This window comes from Gavia stellata, chromosome 1 (genome assembly GCF_030936135.1).
Source record: "Gavia stellata isolate bGavSte3 chromosome 1, bGavSte3.hap2, whole genome shotgun sequence".
Taxonomy (NCBI): Eukaryota; Metazoa; Chordata; class Aves; order Gaviiformes; family Gaviidae; genus Gavia; species Gavia stellata.
The window spans coordinates 2,452,111-2,467,425 of NC_082594.1; the positions used below are offsets into that span (position 1 = coordinate 2,452,111).

Genomic DNA, 15,315 nt, shown 5'->3' on the forward strand with positions numbered 1-15,315 from the left:
GGCGTTTCCTTTGCTAAACCTGATTCCAAGACTGCCCTAGGTGATACTTAACTGCTGTAAATTAATTTTCAGCTTTCCCCTTTGTTTTCCTTTGCCTTCTTCTCATGCTTCAAATATCAGAAAATGAGAAATGAAGCAACTTGGAAAGAGATTGCGAATGAAAGGATGAAACTCCATATTTTCTGGAACTGGAATCATCTAATGGTAGGAAGGAATACCCCATCTCCAGGAAGGAGAAGCAGCATGCTTAGCGATGCAGCTTTGCATTAGATAACAAGCCTTCCCTAATGTTTCTGGGGAGTTCTACAATTGATGCTGCAGGCACACGGAAACCTCTTTTATCAATCGTTTAACCGTATTAAAGGCAATGCAGATAAACAGTCCTGGCAGAGTTCTGATCTGCGCCTTTTAGAAAGTATCAGGATGCGCTGTAGAAGTCCATGTGCTGCCTGTTATGTGGTTTGTTTTCATTTTTATTTGTGCTGCCTCAGCGCTTTAGTCACGGTCTCGTTGCCCATGGCCCTGTGCAAGCTCCGAGCAAAATAATTGTGTCTGACAGTGTTTTTGTTGTCAGCTTATAATGTAAATTGGACCGAGTCATATCCTGCGTGGAATCTCTGAATCGAGTCTGTGCTGAACGGAGTTCATTCTCATTAAATCATTAAAGGTTTTATTGAATCTAGCTCTAGTAAATAAAATAGCACTTTAAATAATCGCTGTGAACACTTAATAACTATGTTGGAATTTAATATTGAGACTAAATTGTTCTTCTGTATTCAGGAGCTGGAGTCCTCACCACGCAGACTGCATCGTGTTTTCCGCTCCCACATGTTCCCTTCTCCCTGTCCAAATGTTTTGAAGAGATTGGCAACAGTGTAAAACATGTTTTAAGTTACTCTTCAAGCTTGTGAAAAAAACATCTGTATGATTGATAAAGCTGTCTACGAAGTTTTTGGCACTAAGCATCACGCTGTTTCAGTGAGTCAGACTCATTGAGCTAAAGTCATGTAAAATCTCACTAATTTAAGAAAAGAATCTGAGGGCATCGGGGAAGCACGAGCATCTGAAATGTCTTTTTTTGGATGCATCTAATTTTTTTTCATTTTTGTAGTAGAAGCATTCTTCAAAATGTAGAAATTTCACGTAGCTCAGTTGCGTGGGGTCTTCTCCTTCTCTTTTTGGAGGATTCTCTGTATATGGCAGTTTCTCTTCATTCTCAGCCAGTCTTACTCTCCTACAACTAAAATGTGACTTTAAAAATATCTGGTATCAGTCAAACTGCTGTTTTTACAACGGCAAGAAAGTCTTAATGTAACTCTCAGTTTTATTTTTGAAGAACAAGCAGTACTGAAATAAAATGGAATTTTCCATCTCACATGTAGCTCAGTAATAATGGTCCAACATTACTGAACTGATTTTTTTTTTTTCCCATTTAAAAATAAAACAAAACAAAGCTGTCTTGCGCATGAACAATGGTTGGGTCTGATAATAAGAATTTATTATAAAACTATTACTTTTTCTTGCTGCTATTGGAGAGCCTTACGTTGCAGGTGTTGAATAGTACAACTGACTTCCAAACTTCACTCCTCCTAGAGAAGAAGTCAAGTCAAGAGAGAGATGCTGAACACCTCTCCCTTGTGGAGTGTTTGCCTGCAGGAAGAGTACTTAGCAGACAAAATAATGCCACTTAGTAAACAAAATAATGTCAGAAAGCTTCCGCTGTGGCACATAATGCATAGGCAATGATCTCCAGGATCAGGCAAGCAAATTGCCATGCATGTGTCCCTGGGGAAAAAAAAAAAGCGCATTATTTTTTGTCACTTGTCAGTGATCAGTGCTTGGAAAAGTTGCTCTTCAAACTAGAAAAATAGCATCTTAACATCACGTAGTAGCTAAGGGATATTAACCATACGGGATGTCATCTTCCCAACTCCGACTTGGCTTCAGGTGGGACCTCTCCCCTTTTCTCCTGCTTTAATTCTCCTTTGCATCTTCTCTGGCGCTGCTGGGTCCCACCACCGCTGCAAACGCCGTGGCTGGAGGAGGCTTTTCAATCACAGGTTTGGAGTTCCTTGGATTGCTGAATATTCGAGATTACTCAGATGACAGTATTTCTCTGCCCTTCTCAAGTCAAGGTTCCTTTTTTCTGAAACAGTAATAGCAGAGAGTAGTGTAGATTTATTTGTAGAAATGAAAGTTATAAGGGGTTGGTTGATGGGTTCTGCTCTGATAAAGAGAAATGATCAAAATGATGCAAGATATTGAAACCACCTAAGTGAAAAAGAGCACTAAATTTGTCCCGTTGATAGATATTTTCCAAAACCCAGTGTTACATCAGCTAGCGTCTGCCATGCTTTCTGCAATCAATAATAGGTTTTAGGGGACCTTGCTGTCATCAGCACCTCTCAATTATTACAGATAAAGATCTTAGAACTGCTTTGAAAAGCATTGTTAATATGTCTTTTTAAAAACCGCATACTTTTCTATCAATGATCTTTTCATTTGGGACATCTTTCTCTTTTCTGTCAGTAATTACTTACTTTCTGTTAGTATTACAGGAAATGCTTTTTTTTTTCCCTCCCCCAATATCTGTCACAACCGGCCTTATTAGAAAATACCAATAAATAGACTTGAGGTAGGATCTGGTAATAGGGAGCATCAAATAGGAGCTGCAGCAGTGGGAAATATGAATTTGAGCATACATGAAACTGTGCTGATTATTTTGATGGTCTTCCCGTTCAGCAGAATTTAATTTCTAGCTGTTGATTCCTTGGGTGATTGATTGACACAGTTTTATGTCCCATCCATCCATCTGTTAGGCAGATTTGCAAACAGCTGAAGTACCCGTGAATGTGTCGTATTAACGTGTTTGTAGCATAGCGATACAACGTGCGTTTTGATGGCGGGGGAGGAAGGGAAAACCAAGATGGAGGAAGGATATACGTCATCTTCAGATGAGTTAAAATTCAATTTATGTGACAGCCAGCCTCTTTCCACTATTTTATATTTGCTTTTTCTAAATCCTGCTTAATGTGTTGTTAACACACATAACTGGCGTCACCAAGTACATTTCTTCTGACAAAGGGTGAGCAGAGGTTGCACAGTGCTTGCAGGGGATTTCGGATATTTTTGACCTTTCATGTCAATAATTATTGATTAAAAATAGTGTACTTTAAAATAAATCGATTGTTGCTACCATTCAAAAATAATTAACTGAACTTTTATTCAAATTCAATGCTATACACCTTAGAATGAAGTGGAAGAATTAAATCAAAAAACCTTCTTGTTTCACAGCCATCAGAGAACAGACTATTATTGTAGTTATAGTGAACTGCGGTTTTACGTATTTATACTAAAAATTGTTCTAGTGTTTCTTTGGACATGAAAGGTTTTGAAGGCAGGCCCGTGCCTTTGCACGGTACATGGAGCTGCCCAGCACAGTGGCTGGGAATGCAGATATTCCGACCTCGCGATATTGCTTCTGCTGAACAGGATTTAAGTCGTGACACTCTGACTGTCTGTAGCCCATCGAGACTGAGAGGGAGGAGAGGTTTTAGGGATTTCGCTCAACTTTAGATGGGGATCTACGTTGTGATTTTTGATAGCGCATTTACTTAGTGAAGCTCTGTCCCATTCTCTGAAGTTACTTTTAAACGAATATTAAGGAAATGTATCATCAAACAATACTGAAATCAGGAGAGCGTTCTGCACAGACTTTTTGCCTCTCTACAAACTTATTCTTGCATTTAAATATCATTGTCTCAGCCCTGTTAAACGTGATGGATGTGCACCTTCAAGGCAGAAATGAGCACGCCCCTAGGCTGCGGGCAAAATCGGGCGATGCCAAAGGTTAAACAATCAGTTGACTTCCCCGCTTGAGCCCAACAGTGGTATTCTTTGTTCCGGTACAGCAAAACAAGAAGTGTTATTGAGAACAGAACAAGGATGTTCTCATACAAAAAACTTACATTCAGCATAAAGTTTAAGAAAGCAAACCTACTGTGCTGCTCTCATGAAGAACCGTACGTTCGCCTACAGCAGTTTTGTATGAAATGCTGACACTTGGTTTATCCATTTTCATGAACAAATACTAAATGATCAGACATCTTCACTATGAGGCCGGAGCCCTCTCATCGATGTTTCATTGATTTTGGTGGTGAGCTTGCTCAGTTTGGAAAGAAATGGTTAATGACGCTAGTTTTATAGTTGATTTGCTGACATCAGTAATAGGGTTTCTGTGTGCAAAAACATCTTGCTTTATCCCTGTTGTGACTTTGTTGCATCTTTAATTTTGGCGTAGCTTGTCCTCGACTGCCAGTGAGCTTGTTTTGTGGTTAGTTTTGTGTTTGGGAATGTTTGTTCAGCATCTTGGGGCAGATCTTGTGGGCAGAGTCTGATACTGAAGGGATGGAAACATGAAAACAGCACCAGGTCAGGGTACCTAATAAAGCTCCAAATCTCATCACAAGTTGCTCTGCCAGAGTTAAAGGAAATGTTAATTTTTTTTTTATCTGGGGTTTTTAACAGCTACCTAATGCAATTTGTGCATCTTTTAAAAAAAATGGAAGAAACTGCAATGGAAATGCAAGAATTTATAGTTACAGGCATAACTTTACCTGTGAAAAGAATTGCTGACTGTATATGTGAACATATCTGTTCACGTATTTCATGTTCCACGATGAAATATCGACGTGGAATTTGAAAATGATCCTTCACTGAGCAGAAAGTGCAATGGAAACCAGGGAAGGTAACTTGGGAAGATGTGGAAGCTCAGAATGGGAAATAAGAGCTCTCAGCAATTGACTTCACAAGGACTATTAGCAAAAATCCGGCCGTAAGCATTGTTAACACCAAAACCTGATACCCAGCTCAGCAGATCAGTTCAGAGCAGTTGGAGTAGGGCTCTAAGGTGAAATAGATATATTTAATATGAGGGAGCATAAGTTTTCTAGTAATGCTATCTTAGCAGCAATTAACTTTTTTCTATGTGAAAGTGTCAATCAGATTGTAAGCTCGATAATAAATTTTTAGCATCGAATGGGCTGGTAAGACGAGAATGAAATCTGGTTGTGCTTTTTGAGATACTTCGGATATTTTTCTCTAAGAGGACATAAAGGCTGTCCTCGCAAGTGATAGCATCTTAAATATAGCACGGAAAATGTAAACAAATGATACTGTGCCGTGCCTCTCGTTGAGTGGGTCGGATGCGAAGATCTCTCACCCCAGGCTTTTTCTCAGGATGCGCTCTTCCGGAAAGCATCTGTGGGGTTGATTTTTCTTAGCTGGAAAGGGAGTTTCAACCCAGGTCTCCCCCTTCTTTGCTAAATAGACTTTTATTCAAAAGCTGGAGAGTGCTTCTCCAGTGATGGTTCTTTTGGAGAAGCAGGAACGCTGCTCAGTGTGCAAAAACCCGTTATCCAGCTCTGCGAGTTGGATAATATACGTCGTCTTTTCCATTTGATGGTACTCAATTCCTAAGCGATATATACTGTTAAATGAGATTGCAGGCTGAAGGAGGGACCGCTGCGGCAGCGACTCCCCCTCCCTTGCGTTGTTTACGAATTAAATTTTGCTGCTCTGAGCTTGGATGTGAAAATGCCGTTATTGATTTTCTGAGACCGTGCAAAGTGAAACGCAGAGACTAAAGAACGTAATTAACATTAATTATTAAAAAATGAACTGCGTTTTTCAATCTCTAGTCTATTGTAATCCTCTGAGTAAAGGCCTGATCCTGTGAGTGATAGAGCTTCTTCACTTCACTCATAGGGGTCCGACCTTGAATGACTGAAGTTGGGCATTTCAGTTTGGACACATAAATGACCAGATATTTCATTGCTTTGCAGAACCCCATGTCCTCATTCAGTTAAATAAAGATTTTGATTCTTACAGCTGTGACAAATGGAGACATTTTACTTGCAATATTCCTGCCTCTCATCCTGCCACACACTGCTCAAACATCTTCTGTATTATTGGTCTCGCTGGGGTTAGTCACATGCAGAAATATTTTTGGAGCTGAGCTGTGCATGTGTAGATCTCAGCTAGAGTCCCTCTGATTTAAAATATTCACATGAAATTCATTAATTGTTCTCAACAGAAACTAAAGTCAAAGAAAAATATAAGAAGCCATAAACATAACAGTCTTGCATTGTAGTAGTTTGCTAATACTATAGGTTGATTCTTTATATGTCAGGTTATCGCTTGTCTGATACAGCAGCAAAACTGCTATTTTAGGTACCTCTTTTTTTAAAATTCTTTTTTTCCTTCTTTTAACAGAGCATTCAGAAGCTGGCTAGCCAATACTTAAAGAAGGACTGGCTTGGAATAAAAGCTGATGAACGGAGTGATTATAGGTAATTTAATAGTTGGATATCTCGAAATAGCTGTCTTTATCATTTCAATTTGTATAATTATTTTACTCAACAACGAAACACTGCTCTTCTGTTGTTAAACTTATTTTTTTCTTTGTTGTAGAGCACTGCCAGTTAAAAATGAAGCTTTATTTTCCCCTGAAATTCTGAGATTAGTCTTAAATACATGTTTATTACTTGAATAATTTAGGAAGATTGGAAAAATAAAATGGCAAGACAGGACAACAGCTGTAATTGTGCACTCTGTTTGGGTGTTAATGCTTGTATCTGAATATATATTTTAGTAAATAGCTTTAAGGTTAGAGTAATAAGCATGTGGATTTCTTCATAGGAAAAGACAGCAATAAATTTCTTTTTAGGAGGCCATTCTTCATGAAGATCACATCTGACAGCAAGGAGGAGGCAAAGCAAGAAACAGTTGCTTACAAAACTTAGTTTCATTAACATGAAAGGTGGATCATAACATGAAAACAGAAATGACTCAGTTGCTGAAAGCCTCCCACCTTTGAATAGTACCTCCTAAATATTTTGAAAAAGGTTTAAGATACTTTATTTTAATGTGTTCTTTGTATTCTGACAAGCTTTATTTCAGAGAGGAAGAAACTGTTGATAGATTTGTGTTTTGGACTTTCAGTACCTTCCCACCACTTGTGTGTCTAAGAAGAAATAAACTGAATTATCAGTCTTAAGCGCTATAAAATGCTCCCATAACACACAGACCTCTCCTACGTGCAGTTTGCTCCCCACTCAGCAAGCCTTTCGAGCCATCAGATACACCCATAGTGCCCAGAGGTCTCCTCCAAATACCTGCCACCCCCTCCCTCCCTATCACCAAGCTCTTGGGCTCTGCAAGCTCCAGCAATCCTTCCTTTCTGCCAGCTGCAGGGGAGATCTTGTCGCCTTCATCCCCGCTCTCCCTGCTCCACCTTCTCCTTCTGTCTTGGGCACTTCAGAGCTTTTGTGGTGAATTGTTGGGGCCCTGCAAAGCTCGCTACACAAGTATGGTTGTTGTCTTTGGCCTGTTGCGCATGATGAAGGAACTACGGGTAGCTGAGGCAAAATTGATGAGCAGTCTGTTACTATTTGCTCCATTGCAAGATGCTCAAAATCACAAAGTCCATTACCTTATAACAAACTGTCATAAAAAGTCTGACCTGGTTTTGGCTGCTGGGTTTTGTAGGGTCTGTTCCGTTGGAGCAACAGGTTCAACCAAAAATGTTTGCCAAAAGGTTGAATCACAAAACAGGGACAGGAGAGAAAATTTTTACTTTTGGTAAAACTTCAGTTAAAATTCCTGCTAAAAGTGCAGATATTTGCTAGATCAGCGTACAGGGTTGTGCTTTAGCCTTATTTTTAGAAGCAGTCCTTGGATGAAGGTATGCTACTGTCACGTAAACCAACCCATCTTTTCCGTGTAATGCCTGGCCTCCCTTTCTTCCTAGCCACAACCTTTTTGTGTTTCATTATTTTAGGAGCATGTACTCTGTTTGGAAATCCCTTTTAGAAGGCACGATGCAAGTGGCCCAATCCCGACTCAATATCTGTGAGAACTATAAAAACTTAATTTCTGAACCAGCCAGGACTGTACGGTGCTTTAAGGAACAGCAGTTAAAGAAGGTATTTGCACTTTCTTTAAAATTTTGTTGGTTTTATTTAGAAAAAATGGTTATTAAAAATCTTTTAGTATGGCACTTTTAAAATACATGTGTACTTTTCAGTCTCTTCTTATGCTTGTTGTTGTATAAAAGTAAATAGCCAGCTTGTTGAAGAGGGATCAAAATTCTGAGCTATGTTACCTGAAATTAAAATTGCTTTGAAATGAATCTTTTAAAATGTGATACCAGTTGGTCGAAACTATCTCTGCAAATCTAACATCGAGCTGTGGCAATTATGTTGAATTGGTTTTGCAGTGACAATTGCAAGTGGGTTTTGTTAGAATAGGTGCTGATTTTAAAAAAGGTGTATCTTAAACCTGAAGGAATGACTTGTGCAATCTTCAAGATGTAGAATGCAGGTTTTCCAGCCACCTCCTGTAAAGGTATCGCAAGTAGGTATTCCAAAAGCTGCTATAAGTGATCTATTAATCCCTGCGAAGAAAATAGTGTAGTTCAAGGAAAAAAGTAAGCTTGACTTTCATTTAATTGGTTATTATGTTTTAAAGTTGTTTATGTCTTAAGAGGTGTCTACCATACCTCTTAATACAGAACGCATTTCAAATAAAATGCGATGTTCCATCTGTTCCCATAAGGCAGTTTTAAAAATACAGCCATGTGTATTTATGTAAAGCTAAGTACTCTTCATATTTTAATTATTCTGTGTCTGTGTTCTGCGGATTTCGTGGGAGTGAGGAGCAAACCTCCTGTTTTAAAGAATGGTACAGTAGCGACTTTTCGTAAACTATGCTCAAACATACATTTTTGGAAGTTTTCAAGAATGATCTTTTGAAATGCTCACGGTGTGGCTGGAACGAAACATAAGGAGGGAAATAGAAATGCTGGTGGAACACACTTTCTCAGGCATTATTTGCTAGTTGTAAATATTCCTTCTGTACATTATTATCGAGCATTTATTAACATTGCCTCTGGGTTTAATTTGAGGTAGGCTGAAGGATCCATTCAAGGTAAAAGACAAAAAAAACACCCGAACAACACACCATTTCAGTTTTGTTTGCTAAAAACTGACAACAACGAACTGTAACTTACCTAGTTATATGTTCTACAATAGTATTTTGTAAAATATTTGGCTACAAACTTTTAAATAGATGTTAGCGTAACATGAGCTCTCAGTTTCTGGACAAATTATTATACAGCTTTTAGAAGCATGGGCAATACCTGTTTTTCTGGAGGAAAAATTAGCTTTATTCATTTTGTTTTATTGTCCTGTGGAACTTTATTTTTCTGTGAAGCTTTCCAAACAATGCTGTAGCAGTTTTATAGTATCTTTACTGGGTAAATAGTTGCCAGTTTTATTCTTCTGTAAGTGCTGATAGTTCAGTGTTTATGAGTCAGCAGCAGAAGAGGGGACCACTTCTGTAAATTTATAGAAATGATAGATGTTCCTTTTTTCCTGCACTTTTGAATAAGCAGAACAAGGTATTACAATTATCAGGGCAGTACTTCTGCTTCAAAGTATTCTTCTTCTACAACATGGAATAACCATCTACTTGGTGGTGTTCATTTTCCTCCACAACAAATTTCTTGGTTTATACAGTGCAGTCTCTCACCCTTTCCTTTGGATTTCCAAACAGAAAAATAATACATTGAGCTGACCTCCATCCAGACAAAAGCTTATCAAAATTGAAATTCAGGGTTAGTAAAGTACTTGTAACGTTACACTGGAATACCCATCTAAAACCAAGTTTCTATTAGAAGCAGTGTCTCCTTCCAAGATTGCAGTAGGTATTCATGCAGAATCACTAAGGTTGGAAAAGGTGTGCAAGATCATCAAGTCCAACCATCAGCCCAACCCCACCATGCCCACTAAACCATGTCCGGCAGTGCCACGTCTACACATTTCTTGAACACCTCCAGGGATGGTGACTCCACCACCTCCCTGGGCAGTCTGTTCCAGTGTCTGACAAGCCTTTCAGTGAAGAAATTTTTCCTAATATCCAGTCTAAACCTCCCCTGGCGCAACTTGAGGCCATTTCCTCTTGTCCCGTTGCTTGTCACTCGGGAGAAGAAAACAGCACCCACCTCACCACAACCCCCTTTCATGTAATTGTAGAGAGTTGAGTTGCTCTTGATGAGATGTCATCTTTATTTTCCAGATGTTTCTGTAAACCTTTACTTCCTTGACTTGGGTAGCATATAGAAACTTCATTTTTATGACCTGTTTTAATACTAAACTGGAACAATTTCAGAAAACCTCATCATAATTTGCTGAAAAATATTGCTGAATCGCAAGGTGACTCTGGAGCAGGGGTAATAAATGTGTCTCCTGTAGACCACATCTGACCTCTTAAGAAAACTAATCCCTATCCCTCGCTCAGCAGCTCCTGGACACAGACGAGAAGGCTGTTTTGAGGGCAGCAGCCCACCCCTTGCCATTATCTGTCCCCCGAGACCTTGTAAGCTTATCCCGTAAGTGGTGTGTGGTTTCACATGTTGGCCTTGGAAGGGAAGGCAGAGAGCTGCAGTGTGCGTTCATCGGGTATCTTCGGGAAAGATGATGTGGCCACCACTGCAGACATCTGCACAATCCGTATCGGAAGACTGAAAGGCAAATAGAATAAAATTGCCTTGCATGGAGGCAATGCAACAAGAAACCATTTCTGTCAGCTCTCTGCAACAGCTTTTTACATACAACCAGTATCTACCCAACCTCAAACCCCTGAATGGCATCCAGTCTCCTGACAATTTGTTATTCTTCAGAGATGCAAAAGCAAGATTATTTTTTGCTTTTAAAACGATCATGTTAACAACTGGGGTTATTTGGTATTTTAATTTTTTGATGCTGGCAGGAGACTTCAGATATCAAAATACCAACTGATATAGCAAAAACCCGGTCCTTTTGAAATGATTTTAGGTCTCTGTCAGCTGCCCAATATATACAGATTTTTCTGCCTTTCATTTTTGTGTCGTACACTCAGAGGTCTTGAAAAAACCCAGTCCTGCCCTCTGCTACTCCCCAAACCACCCACCACAAAGCTTAGCTTACCTTACGGAGCCCATCGCGTTATCGGTCTGCACACATCAAATACTGGGTTTAGTGTGAACTTACATCAATTTTTATGTACTTTATAACCAGAAAGGTATTTGACATTTTTTAGCGAGAGCAGAATTGTGTGGTGGGAAGACAGGCAATTTCTATTGACTGAAACAAAAGTGTCTTATTTTACAGGTGGCTGGATATTATTTTTAACAGTTGTTGAATATTGTGAAATTAATGTTACGTTGTTGAATTACATCATCTTATTAGTCTTGCAGTGCTTGTAAAGGAGGTTACGTGCGTTAATAATTAGTGTAATGAAAAACCTTCGGTGTTTTGGAGGGGTGTTCAGTACTAGGACAGCCTGTGGCACCTTGAATAGGAGAAGTCGGGTATGTGATAACGATGTGAAAAGAGGTGGGACCTGGGGTCTGGTCTTTGAAGGACAGAAAGGCAAATTGAAAGGCAAATTGGTTTCCTTAAGGTAGCTTGAGACTCTGCCTCTAAGTATTGCCAGGAGCCTGCATTGACCACATCTAGTCTGTAATATCTATAATTAAATATAAATACATTGAGCTATCACTCTTACATGTACTTAAGCTAGTTTGGGTAAAAGAAAATCTTTACAAATCTCTTTTAAAGATAATGTAATTCTAGACATTGATAATTCATATTTGTTTTGTTAAGTAGATCCTTTCTGCTTAACATAGATCCTTTCCCAGAAATTTTTTTTGGAACTGATAGGATGTTTGGAGAATTGTTGAACATTTTAGTGCTTGTGGGTTAACCGTGGTCAGCAGCTCAGCCCCACGCAGCCGCTCGCTCACTCCCCTCCGGCGGGACGGGGGAGAGTCGGAAGGGTAAAAGCATGAAAACTTGTGGGTTGAGATAAAGACAGTTTATTAGGTGAAGCAAAACAAGAAATTCATTCACTCCTTCCCATCGGCAGGCAGGCGTTTAGCCATCTCCAGGAAAGCGAGGCTCCATCACGTATAATGGTGACTTGGGAGGACAGAGACCATAACTCTGAATGTCCCCCCTTCCTTCTTCTTCTCCCATCATTTATTGCTGAGCACGACGTGGTATGGTATGGGATACCCTTGCTGTCCCCGCTGTGTCCCCTCCCAACCTCTTGCGCGCCCCCAGCCCGCTCGCTGGCAGGGCAGCGTGAGAAAAGACCTTGCCGCTCTGTAAGCGCTGCTCAGCAATAGCTAGAACAGCCCCGTGTTATTAACACAGTTTTGGTCACAAATCCAAAACGTTAGCCCCATACCATCTACTACGCAGAAAATTAACGCTTTCCCAGCCAAAACCAGTACAGTAATTTTTCTGCTATTCCTTTGAATATTATTTTTGGACATTAAAATGTACGTTGTAACGCTGGTTGTGCTGTAGGAAAAATGGATGGCATTATTTTCACTCCTTGACTAGCTCACTATACATTTTAAGCCGCTAAGTTTTCTTTGTGAATGACACTGATTCCTGATTATTTGTTGGAAAGTTCTCAAAATAGTTTAAGAAAAATGAGCTCTTAAAATAATGTTTATCAAATCGTTCTTGTTGCTGTTGTGTTGTTGTGTTTAACATGGTGGGTTTTGTGTTATGGTTTAAATTTTAGAGAAGGAAAGATTAATCATTTTTTGTGTCACCTCCAGTAGATTGCCTTTGGATTTCTTCTGATTGTATTCCAGTTATTTCAACTAATTACCTCATCCAAAGCTTTCAGAACTTTTATGTTTGATTTGTGAGTTATCCTTGAATTTGAATAGTTAAACAGCAGCAGAAAGAAAGAAATACAGTTTGATGTTCTGATCAGCTTTAAAAGAAAGGCATGAATAATTGACCAGGAGTGACTTGGAGACCGTGTTGTTCCATATAAAATGTAATAAAGAGTAGTAAAATGATGATGATGGTATTATTTGAATGCAAAAAAACCATTAATGTTTTGTTTCCTGATTGCTTTTTTCAGTGCGTGGACCAGTTGACAAGGATCCAAGCTGAATTACAAGAGACAGTAAAAGATTTAGCTAAAGGCAAAAAGAAATATTTTGAGACTGAACAGATGGCTCAAGCAGTGCGGGAGAAAGCTGATATTGAGGCCAAGTATGTTTTCATAATAGCATATGTATAAATAATTGTATGCGTATAAAGCAGATTTGTACTTGTATTAGTTTTTACACTTGATATTGTTTTAGAAGAAAGATAATTGCTTTCAATGAGCTTCTGCCAATTTTTTTTCTTTTTGCTTAGGTACATTTTTGTAACCATTTCAAGCATGCTACTACCCTGATAGTCAAGTATAACTGAGGCTGGTTTCTTTAGGAGGAAAGTTAAACTAACTGCTTTAATTTAACATTTTCAAAGGACAGTGTGTGAGCTGACACTCTTCTTGCTATGAAAGGCTGCTTACTTCGTTTTCTCTCCACGGATCTCAAATTTGGTATCAGTCCATTTGGAGGGGGAGAGGGGATGGGACACTCTTGTCCATTTTTGAAGATAGATATTTTTGAGGCTTTAGGTTTTTATGCTCCTTGATATCCTGAAGAGGTTGATTTCCTTCCTTTCAGGAAAGCAAGTAACTCACATGTTTTCAGTTTGGAGTTTGGCCTGTCCTATGGGAGTTTGCTTTGCCCTTTTTTGCAAATTTTATTTGGGGTTATTTTTTTATTTTTAGAAATTACTCAGAATTGTTCTCAGGGAATGAAAAGAAATTATGGCTTCATTAGAGAATTTTTCTGTCTTTCACTTTGAGGGCTGATGAAAAGAAAAACTTCAATAAAATAACCTACAATACCTGAAGAAAGTAAAAAAACCCAAACAAACAAACAAAAATACCCAAAAACTTGAGCTTGGCAATTTTGGGACAGATTCATACTGCTGTATTGTTCAGCTTAAAAGACCTATTTACTTGTTTTTGTTTTCTTATCTACTTTTTAAACCACCGTCTTTTGAATAGCTAATAAACTTCTCTAATTTCTCTTTCATGAATCCAAATGTGAAAATCAGACCAATTCTGCTTTTAAAAATATGCGTGTGTACGTGGGTACTCCTCCAGCTTCCTGGAATATAATTACTAATGATTTTGCATTAATATTCCTTCAGATAACCAGTAGTTCAAATTTATAGCACTTTGCGTCTGGGGGGCTAACCCAAAATCCATTAAACACCAAAATAACTCAAGTTGCAGCCGCCACCCAATTTCCCTTTCATGATGTATTTGAATTTTGTTCCCAAATCAGGGTAAGCTGTGCAAAAAATTTCAGAACATGCAATGAAGTTACTATTGATGTAGCTCAGCATGCTTTGTAATATTTTCCTTGATCCTTAAGCTTTTCTTAAAACTATACAATTAAAAATTTAAGCATAAAAAGTTACTTAAATTAAAATTTTGTGGAAGTGAAGTGCAGTGGCCTATTTATCCTGTACTTTTGTTGAAGGGGTATAAGACAGTAATCTCTTGTTTTAATTTTTGTTTCAGGTCCAAACTTAGTCTTTTTCAGTCAAGAATAAGCTTGCAGAAGGCAAGTGTAAAGGTGAGTATAAGAAAAACTTAGATTTTGCTTCTAATTTCACGAGGCGTATGACTAAAGTTGTCTGGAATCTAGAGATGACTGACGCTTTGGAAGGTATGTTGTTAGAACAAGTGATGAGATAAGAGCAGACTCCTTTGGCAGTCAGAGTGCGGAATTACATATGACCAAATTTACCAGAAAATTTTTTGTAGTGGGGGTTATACCTGTTCCTTGAAGATCTCATGTGAAATTACAACTGCATGAGAGAAAAATACATTAGAAATCCCCTTACCATTACAAAACTTTTAAGCTATTAATCCCTTAAGTTTTTGACTGTGTTAAAACATACATATGCATGTTAATTTGCTATTAATACATGTTTGGTCATTTAACTTCTCATTAGTACCTATCTTTTAACTTGCATTTCTTCTTGTAGTTAAAAGCACGACGATCCGAGTGTAATTCCAAGGCTATCCATGCAAGGAATGATTATCTTCTCACTTTAGCAGCTGCTAATGCACACCAAGATCGCTATTATCAAACAGACTTAGTAAACATTATGAAGGTAAGGAAGCTAATTCACGTAGGGGAGTCGGGAAGTGTGAAAATCTGGAAAGCAAAATGAGTGAAGTACGAAATCTTGGGTGGCTTTGCAACAGCAATGTTGACTTTTCCGATATGCTGCAGTAGATGAGAGTGCAGTTCAACAGAGAGATCCTGCGACAGTGTGCAGGATACTTGGGACCAATTATCAAGCCCCAAAGCTAAGCAGTCACCTGTATTTT

General features: G+C 38.7%; 1 protein-coding gene across 1 annotated transcript in view; it reads left to right on the forward strand.

Moving 5' to 3' along the window:
* FCHSD2 (FCH and double SH3 domains 2) overlaps positions 1-15,315 on the forward strand; it is a 166,215-nt gene that overhangs the window by 81,470 nt on the left and 69,430 nt on the right. Inside the window, exons 4-8 of the mRNA XM_059816450.1 lie at positions 6,274-6,350; positions 7,841-7,985; positions 12,988-13,121; positions 14,497-14,551; positions 14,967-15,095. Coding sequence (XP_059672433.1) covers positions 6,274-6,350; positions 7,841-7,985; positions 12,988-13,121; positions 14,497-14,551; positions 14,967-15,095 — 540 coding nt within the window. The remainder of the gene's footprint in view (positions 1-6,273; positions 6,351-7,840; positions 7,986-12,987; positions 13,122-14,496; positions 14,552-14,966; positions 15,096-15,315) is intronic.